The sequence below is a fragment of the Hoplias malabaricus genome, chromosome 1, assembly GCF_029633855.1.
Source record: "Hoplias malabaricus isolate fHopMal1 chromosome 1, fHopMal1.hap1, whole genome shotgun sequence".
Taxonomy (NCBI): domain Eukaryota; kingdom Metazoa; phylum Chordata; class Actinopteri; order Characiformes; family Erythrinidae; genus Hoplias; species Hoplias malabaricus.
This window is the reverse complement of record NC_089800.1, coordinates 27,838,396-27,854,754: the sequence shown is the minus strand read 5'-3', so window position 1 is coordinate 27,854,754 and position 16,359 is coordinate 27,838,396. Positions and strand designations below refer to the sequence as shown.

The 16,359-nt window shown below is 39.5% G+C and overlaps 1 protein-coding gene across 1 annotated transcript; it reads left to right on the top strand.

The window, feature by feature from the left end:
• Window positions 1-12,838: 12,838 nt before the first annotated feature.
• On the top strand, window positions 12,839-13,840 carry LOC136705651 (olfactory receptor 1f45-like). The gene has a single exon (XM_066679372.1). It carries the CDS (start codon window positions 12,851-12,853, stop codon window positions 13,838-13,840), a length of 990 nt encoding a protein of 329 aa, XP_066535469.1. The 5' UTR covers window positions 12,839-12,850.
• Window positions 13,841-16,359: the final 2,519 nt, after the last annotated feature.

Here is a 16,359-nt window from a genome sequence, read left to right as displayed (position 1 = left end):
ATAAAATAATCCCAGCCATATGTAGTTTTATGGTGTTACGAAGCCTATTTGCTGTAGAGAGAAAGATAAAAAAAATAATAATACAAATCCTAAAAGCATAATCACACATTTTAGAACTTATAATATGTGAGTGAAGTGTGTTTTAATGTCTGCTAAAATAGTCAGCAAATGTAACTCTATCATGAGGAAAGTAGACACCAAGAGCCATTAGAAACCATTATTAATCAGCTTTATAAATGGTCAGGAAATCTCAGTAGAAGTGATAACCAATATTATTTTCCATGTAACCACTGGGATTAATAGGTCATCAACAACCGTGGAGCCTTGGTGATTTATTTATTTAATTCTTTTTTTTTATTTAAAAGTTCACCGGGCGGCATGGTGGCGCAGCAGGTAGTGTCGCAGTCACACAGCTCCAGGGACCTGGAGGTTGTGGGTTCGATTCCCGCTCCGGGTGACTGTCTGTGAGGACAGTGTGTTCTCCCCGTGTCCGCATGGGTTTCCTCCGGGTGCATCAGACGTTGGTAGGTGGATTGGTCACTCCAAAGTGTCCGTGAGAGTGAATGTGTGTGTGTGTCTGTATTGCCCTGTGAAGGACTGGTGCCCCCTCCAGGGTGTATTCCCCGCCTTGCGCCCAATGATTCCAGGTAGGCTCTGGACCCACCGTGACCCTGAATTGGATAAGCGGTTACAGATAATGAATGAATGAAAATTATACTCCACACTTTTTTAACACAACTTTTGGATAAATAATTATATGTTGAGAAATTTTGACAAATGTCACAAAGCAGCTCTAAATTTGTCAAGCAGCTGCAGTATTATATGATAGATCAATAACATGTAAAACCAAACTCCTGGTGAGCAATTGCTCATTACAAGACTATTTGGGCTCTGCCAGTCAAGACAACATTGTATGTTCCAATGCAGGTAGCATCACAAGCAAACCCATGGATAGCAATACTACAGGCACTGTTGATGTTCTGAACATTCTTTGGTATGGGCAGTCTGCACCATTCTTATGAAGGAGCTTATACCAAAATTGTTATAGTTCTTCCTGCTTATGTATTTTCACTGGTGAGTAATTTGATATTGATTGGAACAGTTGCATCTAACAGGAGCTTACATGAACTTGTGTGTGTATGTTCTACTGTGCAATCTTGCTTTCAATCACATTATGGACATACGTGCAGTGGCTCCAAAGACAGTGTTTAACATTGTTTAGGAATGGCTTAGTTACTTTGCTTGCCTGCAATCCAAGTAGGTACCATGCAGTTGGGCCATTTTCACCTATCATTGATTTTAACTAACTCAGGCTGGGCCCCAACAGAAGGCCATACAAGGGTTCAAAGTTCATTTTTGGCTGAGCTACCATATTACAAGCTTAACCCCCTGTCCTCTTGTAATCTTCTTCCCTTGAGACTTTATATCCAGCTCTCTAAAAGCATACAATTAAATTGGATGGAGCACTTGTGAGCCTAAGGTTCTTAATAGGGTGGGCAGGGTAGGAGTTTTAGGCTGTGGAACTGTATTTTCTGTAATGATTAAGTGAGAACCATTTAATAACTGGAATGGCACAATTTGGAGCGGTTTTGTCATCTATGTTCACCCAATATTGGAACCTGATCTCACTAATTCACTCCTGCCAAATGTCAAATTCTCACAAATGATAAATATCTGGGGAAAACCTGCATACACAAATTTTGGGGGCTCTAACTGCAGCAAAGAGGGACAAAATAATAATAATTTCCTTCCCTTCAGAGCATTTATTATTATTATAGTTGTGAATATAGCCCTACAATGTAGATTACTTGAATCTGGGTGTTTTTATATAGATTTAATTCAGAGCACAAAATCTAATGTGCCGACCTGGGTCAACAGAATTATATCAAATTTAACCCAATGAGACTCCTCTTAGACCTTCATTTTCACAGAATATGCCACCAGTGGCTTCTCTTGGTGTCTAGAGACTTGTTAAATGTTAATCACACATGACAACCATTTGTGTACTGTAACAACTGCAACACTGGAGTCATTTTTATTATTTTGTCCTTCGTTACGTTAATGACTGTGCTTTGTTTATGATCTTGTGTTAAGGGGATATTTGCCAACTATCCCAATGGATCTTTAGGCCAGGATAATGATTCTTATGGGAATCAGTTGTTTGGAAAATTCTGCTAAGAGTCATGTAACAACATTAAAATGTATTTTTAGCTTGATCAAGGCCAGGCAAATGGTTTCATAAAAATGGAATAATATATGGAGCATTTCTGCTTTTGACCTGCATAATGATGTAAAAGTCTGGAAATGTGTTCCTGGTAAATAGCAGATAAACAAGAAGATGATGATGATTATGATGATGACAAAAAAAAAAAAAAAAAAAAAAAAAAAAAACAGCACAATGCATCCAAGTTCTACATAAAGTGAGAACTATCAAGACTTCAAGGATCAGGATAATAATTTGTCACACATTATTTTGTTGGTCCCAAATACATTTTTTGGTTATAATATACAGCTTTACTTAAGTTATTATTAAGAAGTTTGGGGATATAATTTGATTATCAACAAAAATATTATAAGAATATAGTTTAGGTGTAGTTTCTGTTTTGAAGTTGAACTTAAAATTGTTTAATGTTAAGGTTAGATTTCATATATGGGGAAAAGTTCTGTGAATGCACATTAGTTTGTGATCTGAGGCACCTGTCACACCAAATAATATGGAAAACCAAAAACCTTACCTTAGACAGATTGCAGATGTTTTTACCCAAGTAGCCTTAACAAAAACAAGATACTAGAAGAACAGACATTTTTTTTTAATCAAAGGAACAGGCACTGAAAAGCATCTTAAAAAAAGCCGTTTAGACAGGGTAAATATGGTATCGTGGTGTTTGATCCTTGTAGTATTTTGACAAAAGCATGTCACGGGTCATAAGTCCACGGGTAACTGTGTTAACTTGTGGAAAAAGGGCTATATTGTCATTGTCCAATGAAAAACCCCCAAAATAGAAACTTTACATGAGAAGGCATAAAAACCTACTTAACTTTTTATAAGATACAGATGGATACACATTCTTTGGAGTATACATATCTTTGAGGAGAATGATAGTAAAAATCAACCAGTCTTTTCCTCTGTCCCCCCTCTCTCCACTAGTAGTTAATTAGCTGTTAATTATATAATTTGTTTTTACTCCCTTTTCACAAATGACATCCTACAGCTACACAAGTCCAGCAAGCCAACAACCTGCCCACTGGAACGCCACCAATACTGCTCCAGTCAATCTCAGCTGACCTACTGCCATACATCATAAACCATTCCTTATCTTCTGGTCAAGTTCTGTTGGCCTTCAAGACAGGCAGGATGGCTCCCATCATTAAGAAGCCCAGATCTGAGACTCCTTAGATCAGCCAAACTGTCATTGTTTCTCATTCTTCTGGACCTTTCTGCAGCCTTTGACAGAGTCAACCACAAGATCATCCTGTCAGTCCAAAACATCCTGGGAATAGTTGGTTTGGCATGGAAATGGTTTACTTGAGGATCGCTTTTATCAGGTAACATGGAACAAATTTATCTCTGCTCCATGCAGGCTCTACACTGGTGTCCCTCAAGGCTCTATGTGGGTCCTCATCCCGTTTCATTTTTTACCTGTTCTCTTGGTGATATAACTACTTCTCATGGTTTCTTTTACCACTGTCATATTAATGACATTCAACTAATGGTTTCCTTCCCACCATCTGACACTCAGGTTTCCAGACGCATTGTTTCCTGGATGACAGCTCACCACCTGGTCCTCACCCAGATATTGAACTCCTTAGTTGTTCCATCTGGATAAGGAACATCAGGTAGATCCCATCCTTTCTTTCTCAGGAGGCTGCCCAGGTGCTTGTCCAGTCTCTCTAGTCATTTTAATGCTTGCCTACTGCAACTCCTCTGTGGGGCATTAAGCCCTTCAGCTGATCCAGAATGCATAGTCTTCAATCTTCCAAAATTTGCCCATGTCCACTCTTCATTGGCTTCCGGTAGCTACATGCAACAGGTTTAAAACTCTTTATGTTTGCCTACAAAGCCAAGAACGGACCAGCCCCTCCCTACCATATAGCTATGGTAAAGAGTCGGACTGCACCTTGAGCCCTTCGAGCTTCAAGTACAGCTCGACTTGACTTGCCATCCCTAAATTACATGGAGGACTAGAGTCAAGACTCTTCTCAGTCCTGGTGCCTGGAGGGGGAAACTTCCACTGACTATCCAAACAGCAGACTCTCTTAAGGTCTTCAAACGCAGACCTAAGATCAATCTCTTTGTGCTCTTAGGTGCTCACAGTAACAGACAGTTTTTGCACTTATACTGTGCTTAACTCATGTCTTTCTGGGTATGAGCTCCACTTAGTTTTTCTTTCTAAGTTTGAGCACTGACTAGATTGTATTGTGTATTGCACTTACTAAGGTTTTGTTCTTTCTAGGCATCAGCACTGGCCCTTGTTCTGAAAAGCATCTGGAATCTGAGGGAATTTGGAGTCTAACCTATTTATACTAGCACCAGCATATTTTACACCGGCTCCTGCAGTAACGTTTCTGGTGTAAATTCCTAAAATCAACCAAAAGCGGTAAGCACCTGCAATACCATGGCTACTACTGGCTGTTTTGCCTGCTCAGAGTGTGGCATGTTTAGTTTAACCCCCTTTTACACCTCTAGCGATAATGATTTTGATTGTGTCTGTGCTAAGTGTCAGCTAGTTAGCTCTCTGGTGGATAAAGTGGACGAGCTAGAAGTGCACATCCGGAGCTTATAATTATCAAGGGATAAACAGCGAGATTCAGTGCTAGCAACTCCGGGTGCCTTAGGGAGAGTTAGCACCCCCTCGACTCCGGCGTTAGAGCCCTCACAGCGGGATGAATGGGTGACATCTCGACGACATAACCGGAAGGCTAAGGCTGATGCTAACGCTGAGGCCAAAGCTAGCCCACCGGGACACCACGCTCCTCCGATTCGCATGTCAAACAGGTTTGCCCCACTCAGCGAAGCACCCGCTGAGGAGCCTGTTAAGAGTGCTCTGGTTATAGGAGACTCTACTGTTCGACACGTGAAATTAGCTACTCCTTTATGGGGAACCAGGAGTAACAGTTAGCTGTTTATCGGGAGCCAGAGCGCAGGATATTAATGGCAAACTTAGACTGTTAGCTAATAGGAGATATTCTAGGATAGTCATTTATGTAGGGGCCAATGATATTCATCTGCGGCAGTCTGAGGTAACTAAGGGTAATTAGAGAGGTGATTAAACTGACCCAGATGATGTCCGATGCCGTAATCTGCTCTGGTCCCATTCCATTGCGGCGCGGCACTGAAGCCTACAGCAGACTTTTGGCGTTAAACTGCTGGATGTCCAAGTGGTGTTCCGAAAATCAAGTGGGCTTTATAGACAATTGGTTACGTTTTGATGGCAAGCCTGGTCATATAGGTAGTGATGGTATCCACCCCACGCGAGAGGGTGCTGCCTTACTTTCTTGCAGCAGAGCACATAGTCTTTTAGTTAGTCAGCAGAGTAGTGTAGACAGCTGCTGATAATCCAGAGCCGGGACCAGGCCGCAGACAGACAGACAGGCTGGAAGGACAGCCTTATAGAGTATAGAAATGCCCTCACTAAAGCTCACTCAGCATATCTGGCCTCGCTGATCTACAATAATAAAAATAATCCAAGAGTACTGTTTAGTGTGTTTTCCAGAACTACAAAAAATCAAGCAGGTTCTGAACAACTATTTCCAGCAACTCTCACCAGTAAAGATTTTATGGACTTTTTTAATAATGAAATTAAGATTATTAGACAAAAAACTCAAGATATTCCCACAAAATTACTCAAAGAAGTACTACCAGCTATTATCAATCCTCTTTTAACTAAACTCACCCCTTAGCCTGGACCATGTACCCAAAGCTTTTAAACCAGCAGTTATTAAACCTATGATCAAGAAACCAAATCTTGATGCTAGTACACTGTCTAATTACAGGCCTATTTCTAATCCGCCATTTCTATCTAAGATCTTAGAAAAAGCTGTGGCCCAACATAAGAATAATATATATGAAAAATTCCAATCTGGATTTAGGCCACATCATAGAGACATCTCTAGTCAAGATAACAAATAATCTTCTTCTTGCCTCTGATCTAGGCCACGTATCCCTGTTGGTGCTTCTTGACCTCAGCGCAGCTTTCGATACAATAGACCACAATATTCTCCTAGAAAGGTTAGATAATATGGTTGAAATTACAGGGACAGCCCTATTATGGTTCAAATCTTACTTAAGGGAACGTTATCAATTCATAAGTGTAAACATTTTAAATTCAAATTATTCTAAAGTAAGATTTGGAATTCCACAAGGCTCTATTTTAGGACCATTATTATTTACATTATACATGTTACCGCTAGGCACAGTTATAAGAAACCATGACATTAACTTTCACTGTTACGCAGACGACACGCAATTGTATATTTCAGCCAAGCCCGATGACAAACACAGATTAAAGAAAATAGAGGACTGTGTAAAAGACGTGAAAGGCTGGATGTTGCATAACTTCCTCCTTCTAAACAGCAACAAAACAGAGGTCCTGCTTTTGGGTCCAAAAGTGGCAAGAAATAAATTATCAGATTTAATTTTAAATCTCGCTGACTTTCCAGTTAAACCTGGTTCAGCAGCAAAAAATCTTGGTGTCATAATTGACCCGGATTTATCTTTTGATCAACACATAGGCAGTATCACTAGGACAGCTTTTTTACATCTTCGCAATATCACTAAGATTAGAAATGCCTTATCCCTGCAGGACACAGAAACATTAGTACATGCCTTTATTACTTCAAGGCTTGACTACTGTAATGCACTACTGTCAGGATGCACCAGCAGGGATTTAAGGAAACTTCAGCTAGTTCAAAATGCTGCTGCCAGGGTCCTCACTAAAACTAGAAAATTTGAACATATTAACATATAAAGCTCTACATGGGCTTGCTCCTGAATACCTTCAAGATACTATTTCCTATTACAAGCCTCCACATTTACTCAGATCACAGAATACTGGATTTTTAATAGTTCCCAGAATTCAGAAGGCCTCAGCTGGGGGAAGAGCCTTTTCTTATAAAGCCCCCAAACTCTGGAATGATCTTCCAGAAAATGTTCAGGACTCAGACACAGTCGCAATCTTCAAATCTAGGCTAAAAATCATTTGTTTAGTTTATCTTTTGGTAGTTAATGCTCACCCATAGATAAAGGCGGTAGATCCAGGGTCCATGGACTCAGGGAATTATAGTAAACTGAGACGCTGGTGCTGTCCTCCCGACGCTTCACGCAATCATTTAGGTTTGTTGATGGTGGAGCAGAGGGATGCCAGTGTTTCATGTAGGGCTGCAACAACTAATTGATTAAATCGATTAAAATCGATTGTTAAAATTGTTGGCAACTAATTCAATAATCGATTAGTTGGGTCTAAGTTGTTATACACATAGGTATAGTTGCTACACGTGACGAACTCTGGAAGAAGGTTTTGAAAAATGGTGGAGGCAGTCAAAGCAGAGGATAATGTTAGCACAAGCAGAGAGAAAAATGTACGACCCAAGTCCTCAAAAGTATGGGAACACTTTACATTAACGCCTTCAAGGAACAGTGTTAGGTGCAAAATGTGCACAGCTGATCTCGCATGGCACAGCAGCACATCATCACTGCATGAGCATCTGAAAATGAAGCCTGTTGGAGCTATGTGTGAAAGAGATGAAGTATAGTAAGTTAATTCGACTTTTTCTCTCACTAAAATGTTACTAGAGCCTGCTAGAGTAGTTAAACGTTTGATTTTCTTAGTACAATGATATTACACTCGCGTTTAGCGAACAAGCCTTAGCACCCCCCCGAGTTTTCTCTTCCAGCTTAAATGTGTCAGCTCGACCAGCAGTTCCCAAACAGGCCGTAGTTTTAGTCAAGCTAGCGTTAGTGACGTTAGTTTTTCTCACTCAATGTCACTAGAGCCTGCTAGAGTACTCAAACAAGATGTCTCATTTTTAGTAAATTTAAATCACTCTTGTATTTAGCGAGTTTTCCGTTCCACCTTAAATGTGGCGGCAGTTACATTCAGAGTTTTAAAAAAATCAATCCAAACATTTTTTTTTAAATAATACATTTAAAGCCTTTTTCAAGGTCTTTTCTGACTGTCATTGTGTGTTAGTGTTTGAGTATCACAGCCAAGTGTATATTACATTATAAGTGTATGTTACATTACATACAATGTGTTAAATATTGATAAATATTAAATTAATGTAACGGTTGGGTTAATTTTTCATGTAAACACTAATTTTTAATAATGGTAGGTTGTTTGTTCCTTATACAATTACAACATTAGTTCTCTAAAATCTTAAATATCTTAACAATATCTGATCATATGTGAAGTTAGTTGAATTTCCCTTTTATTCTCAGCACATGGCAGCATCACCCAATATCCATTTATGTAATTTCAATTTGCCTGCATTGTTGTCTACATTTTAGATCAGTAGTTACACCTTTTTTAAGTTAATATGTTCATATCTACACTTTCTCTCGCACCTCAGATAAAAACAGCCCAGCATTGCTGACTATGTTTTGAAGAAGATCTGCACACTACAGCAAGCAGCTATTCTCACTGGTGGTATCCTGAATATACTAGTAACAGACAGGAAACCAAATTTGGCTTGTCTTCCTTTTTATCCGATTAATAATCGATTAATCAAAAAAAAAAAATAATAATAATCGACAGATTAATCGATTATCATTAGTTGCAGCCCTAGGTTCATGTTGCTCCCGCGTCTGTGTGTCCTTCTGGTTCTTTCTTAGTTAAAGCTGTCATAGTCAGATATGCCAGAGTCATTAGCCACACTCTGTAAATGTTCACATTTTCTGCTTTACAAACACCAAACAGTTCAAAACTAATTCCATTCCTTTACCTTTTTCCAAGTAAACGACCGGCCCCCTGTCTGTCTGGACACTGATGGATGACTGTCGAGATCCTCCTCCATGCTTCAGACCAGCTGCCCACACTCCAGCAACCACTAAGTGCCTTGAAGCTGCCCCTACACTGAAGTTCTCAAACAACAGTATTATCACCTGTAGATTGACCAGAGGAGGATAGGTCACCCCTTGTGAGCCTTGGTTCCTCCTAAGGTTTCTTCCTCAGCTGAGGAAAAAAATGATCTGTGACCCTGTCGTACCAACAAGGCGTCTTTTCCAGGGACTTGACTAGTGTCCTCTCAATGGCCAGCAGAGCTAGGCTGCTTAAACGGCCTTGGCCCATGTGAAGTGTGTCCGCCTGTGAGTGCTTTGTGACGGTGGAGGGGCTCAGCAGCACCCGCTGGACAGAAACTGCGATAGAAGTCAGAAAGAGTGATAGAAGTCAGTCTCCAAACACAAGCAGCTACAAAAAACCCCACCGGAAATAGAAGCTCGATTTGTCGCTAGTCGTTTTTAACAAAGAAAATGCCGTTAAGAGAACTTAGAAATTCTCCAGTTCAACTCAGAACAGAATGAAAATATAATGCTCCCACGGATCTCTACATCAAAGGATCGCTGATTCGCTCATTTCGCTGTCAATCAAAAAAGGATTCAGCCTCAGACAGATCATCCAATCATCATGCAGAAGCTGAATGCGTCTTTACCAGTGATAAGAAGCTGATTCCGAACAAAAGTTGAGCGCGCTGTAGTGCATATTTATTCAATGACATGTACACACAACAGAATATATTTGATCACTAATTTTTTTACATTTTAGGGGAAGCTGAGCTTCCCTTCCAGTCTTAGAGCAATCGCCTCTGATATATATATATATATATATATATATATATATATATATATATATATATATATATATACACACACACACACACACACACGGGTTAGACAATGAAACTGGAACACCTGTCATTTTAGTGTGTGCGGTTTCATGGCTAGATCGGACCAGCCTGGTGGCCAATCTTCATTAATTAATTGCACATTGCACCATTAAGACCATGTGCAGCCAATGGTTCAAACATTGTATCCTGAAGGTGGTGCCATGTATCAGGACGACTATGCACCAATACACACAGCAAGACAGGTGAAAGATTGGTTTGATGAACATGAAAGTGAAGTTGAACATCTCCCATCGCCTGCACAGTCACCAGATCTAAATATTATTATTATCACGTAGTGACCTGGCCACTATCCTGCAAGAATAATGGCTTAAAATCCCTCTGACCACTGTGCAGGACTTGTATATGTCATTCCCAAGACGAGCTGACGCTGTATTGGCCACAAAAGGAGGCCCTACACCATACTAATAAATTACTGTGGTCTAAAACCAGGTGTTTCAGTTTCATTGTCCAACCCCTATTTTCCTGCATTATTCAGGGACACCGCAGCATAGTATATTAGAAGTTAGTGATTATCAGTACATTCAGCAGATCCACTTTCTCAAGCACTCATATTCTATTGAATATTCATTTCTATTTTCAGCTCTCACAGAATTTCAGACTTAGTATGCTGCCCCCTTGTGGTTAACTACAACCACAGTTAGCAGGCACTTAATTCCCGAAGTTGCCGATTTTTTTTCATTTTTCATTCATTCATTCATTCATTATCTGTAACCGCTTATCCAGTTCAGGGTCGTGGTGGGTCCAGAGCCTACCTGTAATCATTGGGCGCAAGGCAGTAATCCACCCTGGAGGGGTCGCCAGTCCTTCACAGGGCATTTACTTCATTAATAATTGTCAATATACTTAACTGTTAGATTTACAGATACTGAATATTGAACACCTTACACTTGTCAACTGACATAATTTCTGGGTTCATTGCAGCTACACTGTGTGCAATGGTTTGGCTTTTCTATATTATAACACTCATGATTCAGCTCCAGAAGTTTGTTATGAGTATAAAGTAGCCTTTGATGAAGTTACAAGTGAAGACAAAGTGGCTATACTGGTGAGGCTTATATAAATATGGTCTTGGTTTATTTTAACTACCTTAAATCACTTTGCTACACATTATCTGTTAATCTAAATATCTGTATAACAGGTGACAGGTTCTTTTCTAGGTCATTAACAGGAGAAGGTGTTGTCAAGTTGCGGCATCCACAGTGCAATCCAAGGCCAACAGTTGTCGCTCCACTGGCACTGGCCCTTTCTGCATTAGTGTAGTCACAGTGAAATGCGACCCCTGGTGAGATGAAGTTCTCTAATATTCTTACCACAAAGCCCACCTCTAACACTAAACAAACATGAAGGCCTAGTGAAAATCTAAACTTGGAAAATTGCTTAAATTGTAATTTAGAATGATTTTAACTCCTGCGACATGTCAATATTTGAACATAAAATATGTACAGATTGTACAAATATCCATATTTAAACCATACATAGTCTGTACCGTTGGTACAGGGCTTGTGTTAAAGGTATATTTTGTTTTATATAAAATAATATTAAACCTTAAACAAAGACAACATTTCAAATGTTAAAAATTTGGTAAAATTGCATAATGCTACACAATTTAAATTAAGTTAATTGGCAATAGATGGGTGACATAATTTGAGTGTAAAAATAGCATCTTGGAGAGGCAGAGTCTTTGTGAATTACTTTTAATTTTACTTCTAAATGTTTGAAAGTCTTTTTTTTTCCCAAGCAGTGACTTACCTATATCAGCTGTAAATGTAAATTACAATATGACCAGTTCTCATTCTAGCCCAACAGTGAATGTTCTAAATGTAGTAATTAAGTATAGCACTGAAACTTAACTGCCTCTAAACTATTTATATACTATTTCTAATTACTAGTAAAAGATCATTAATTCTGCTACTGCTGGACAAAGTTGTTTATAATGAGTCCAGTAATTAGACACTGCACATGATATTTTGCTCTAATTGGGGGCACTTAACAAAAACTAACAGATTCTTTGTTTGTACACACCAACTTTAATTAATCCCAAATTGCTTTTGGACAGTTTTTTGGACAGCTATTTATATATGTTCACAGTTGATAGAGTAAATGAAAGCCTGGAGTGAGCAGAGCTGGGAAAGTGTTGTAAGTCATTTTAAGGCTAGTGTAAAATGCCATTATATGTGTATGGAATGTTGGACATGAAGATTTTCTTCATGTTTTTGAGGTAGTTTAAGCTTAGTTTTATCCTTAATGTTCTATTTTCCATTTGTGTATCATGTAATTTCATTAAACTCTAACAGCTCCTACACTCCTAAAAGTGATGTGGTAAAAGAAATATCTATGATTGCGGGGAAAATGCTGTTCTAAGCTCTAAGTGTATTTTTTAAGGTGGAATGATATGTTTGAGTGGGGAAAAAACGACTGTCTGCAAGTTTTTATTCAATGTTTGAATTACCACAGAAAACAGCAAACCACTATGGAGCAGGAATAGAGCAATCTTCATTTTGGTTACTGCTTTTCAACATTTGGAGTTCACTCCAATGTCTAAAATAACTCCAGGAGCCTCTGCCATAAGGAGAGACAGAGAGGAAGTCTAGCATACTGGAAAGAGACTGTTTGCATTTTTTACTCATTTACAGACACTGCTGATTTTTAAATACATTTGACCAGTTTGTAGCATGTAGACAGACTGCAGAGCTAGCAAATGGTGTGGAAATATCATCTGAATTTTATAGTGTTTTAGATTACAAGCATGAACGTCCTTTTATAAAAAAATTCTGTGCCATCCATTAGAATAGCATTATATCACTTGTCCTAGAGCTATTTGAACACATATGTCTTTAAAACATGTGCGTGTAGTTCAGGATAAAATGTGTTATTGTGAACATGTCTGTCAGTGTACCTTAATATAAATGTTGACATATTCTCTTGTAGGTATGAATAAGCCACTCAAATGAATGTTTCAGCTGTCAGCGGCAATGGGACTGATGCTCTGGATCAGGGATTTTATCTAATTGCTTTCAACACGTTGGACAATAAGAACTACATTATACTGGCCTTGGTACTGATCTACTTGATCACTCTGTTATGCAACCTCATTGTTCTGAAGGTGTTCATCATGAACTCCAGTCTACAGTCCCCTAAATTCCTTGCTGTTTGCAACCTTGCTGTAGTTGACATTTCCATCAACAGTGTTATTATTCCACAGATGGTCCCTGTGTTTGTGCTCAACCTCAATCACATCTCTTTTGAGGCCTGCTTTTCCCAGATGTTCTTCATGCATTTTTTTGGTGATTTGGAAAGCTTCTCGCTCGCCCTCCTGGCCTATGATCGTTTGATCGCTATCTGCTTTCCTCTGCGCTACCCTTACATCAACACTAATCTGAGGATGGGTCTCATTATAGCCGGCCTTTGGTTTCTGGTTTTTCTACTTGAATTGTTCCCAGTAACTCTGGCCAGCAATCTCCCCTACTGTAAATCTAGAGTAGTTCAGAGTTGTTGCTGTGAACATGGCCCTGTTTATATTTTGGCTTGTACAGATATCTCATTTAACAGAAGACTGGCCACTGCTAAATCTCTGGTGGTACTTCTCTGCCCTTTGACATTCATTATTCTCTCTTATATTGTTGTGGTGTTTGCAGTGTTGAGAATTGCATCCACAGCACAACGCTGGAAAGCCTTCAACACCTGTCTGACACACATGGTCTTGGTCCTGATTTACTATGTCCCAATAATCCTGGCTTATATTTTGGGAGGCCTGAAATTAGTACAATCAATAGATTTTTTCACTGCTATTCTAACAGTGACTGTTACACTCCCACCAATGCTGAACCCCATCATATACAGCTTAAAGACTGAGGAGATGAGAGGCAAGGTGTTAACATTTCTCAAGCCTCCAAAAATCAAACCAGATTTGCAAAAGCTAGAAGCAGTTGGCCAATAAATTGTGATCAATTGATTTACTACATTTATATATATATATATATATATATATATATATATATATATATATATATATATATATATATAAAACGCTCACTCAAAGTTCAGAATTGTATAACACAGCTCTATATCACTTGTGGGGTTTGTTGTTTTTTTAGTTATTTAAATATCCTAATGAAAAATTCACACTATTATTCTCAAAGTTACTTTTGGGAAATACAAAGTTATATCTCAGTCATGATGTAGATAAAACTACCTCCCATTCTATGAACACCCCGTTTGATTTTGAAGGATAGACAGAATATGTACATGATGAAAAGAGACAGTGTGTGCTTCTTTCAGAATGTCTAGTCTCACACCTGACATTTCATAAATAAATAAAATGGATTATATTAAAACAAATCTTAGAATATCCATCCATCCATTATCCACCGCTTATCCAGGTCCAGATCGCAGGGGAAGCAGTCAGAGCAAAGAAACACAGACCTCCCTCTCCCCAGCCACCGCTTCCAGCTCCTCAGGGGGTATACCGAGGCATTCCCAGGCCAGTTGAGACATGTAGTCTCTCCAGCATGTTCTTGGTCTGCCCCGGGGCCTCTTCCCCGTTGGAACACCTCACGGAACACCTCACCATGAAGGCGTCCAGGAGGCATCCGGACCAGATGCCCGAACCACCTCAACTGGCTCCCCTCGACGTGGAGGAGCAGCGGCTCCACTCCGAGTCTCTCCTGGATGTCCGAGCTCCTAACCCTGTCTCTAAGGGAGAGTCCAGACACCCTGCGGAGAAAACTAATCTCAGCCGCTTGTACCCACGATCTCGTTCTTTCGGTCACTACCCAAAGCTCGTGACCATAGGTAAGGGTTGGGACTTAGATTGAACAGTAAATCAAGAGCTTTGCTTTTCTGCTCAGCTCTCTCTTCACCACAATGGACCGGTACAGAGCCCTCATTACTGCTGATGCTGCACCGATCCGCCTGTCAATCTCACGCTCCATCTTTCCCTCACTCGTGAACAAGACCCCGAGGTATTTAAACTCCTCCACTTGAGGCAGGATCTCACTTCCATCTTAGAATATATTTCGTTGAATTTTATTCTAATAAAAATAAGTCATGTTAGATTAGTTGTAGTTATTATAATTCCGTTTTACTCTTTGATTTAAATAGTATGACTTCTGAAATAATAATATATTTATTTTATTAAAGTACAGTCTGTTTCCTCACACAAAGAGCAGTAGTCATCAAATCAAGTAATTTAAACAAATAGAACACTTAATAAATTAAGCAAACATTGGAAAATTAAATTAGTGTAAGAATACAAATAAACACATTGTTAATGAGAGCATCAGAGCAAAAACACAATGATAAGGAGGATCTGCAGATGTGTGGAACTTCTTTCAGCAGTGATTTAAGTATAATATCTGTAATTAAATATGACCAGATGTTCTGTTTTATTCCACAAATGACTGTCTTGTCTTATTGAATATAGAGCATTAATCATTTACTACCTCAAAACTATTGATAGTCAATCACTAATGATTATTCATTCATTCACTATCTGTAACCGCTTATCAAGTTCAGGGTCGCGGTGGGTCCGGAGCCTACCCAGAATCATTGGGTGCGAGGCAGGAACACTCCCTGGAGGGGCGCCAGTCCTTCACAGTGCGAGACACACACACACACACACATTCACTCACACACTAACACCTATGGATACTTTTGAGTCACGAATCCACCTACCAACATGTGTTTTTGGACCCCGTGGGAGGAAACAGGAACACCCCGAAGAGACCCACGCGGACACACAGAGAGCACGTCAAACTCCTCACACTCAGTCACCAGGAGCGGGACTTGAACCCACAACCTCCAGGTCCCTGTTCCACTCAATTTTTATTTTTATTTTTAATTCATTAGAATTTTCTTTCTGATTTTATTGAAAGTTCAGTTATTCACAATCTTATTCTATGAAAAATTATTTTACAAGTTGTTTGTGTTTTTAATAATGTGCTGTCCAATGATGAAGAACAAGTAACCAGTGGCACAACCAAACAGAGAAAAAAGACATAAGGCAGTCCATGCAAAATAATAATTAACACAAAGACAAAATCAAATGTAACCAAGAAAAAAATGAATCATGTCTGAATGTATTGAATGGATTATGAGAATATTAAATTAAATTCCAAATATGTTTAACAAAATCTGAATATCTTCATTCATTATCTGTAACCGCTTATCCAGTTCAGGGTCGCGGTGGGTCCAGAGCCTACCTGGACTCATTGGGCGCAAGGCGGGAATACACCCTGGATGGGGCACCAGTCCTTCACAGGGCAACACACACACACTTTTGAGTTGCCAATCCACCTACCAACTTGTGTGTTTGGACTGTGGGAGGAAACCGAAGCACCCGGAGGAAACCCACATGGACACGGAGAACACATTAACTCCTCACAGACAGTCACCTGGAGTGGGAATCGAACCCATAAACTCCAGGCCCCTGGAGCTGTGTGACTGCGACACTACCTG

Bases quoted from the DNA above. Each gene is read 5' to 3' on its own strand.
- LOC136705651 (XM_066679372.1), top strand. From the start codon at position 12,851: ATGAATGTTTCAGCTGTCAGCGGCAATGGGACTGATGCTCTGGATCAG.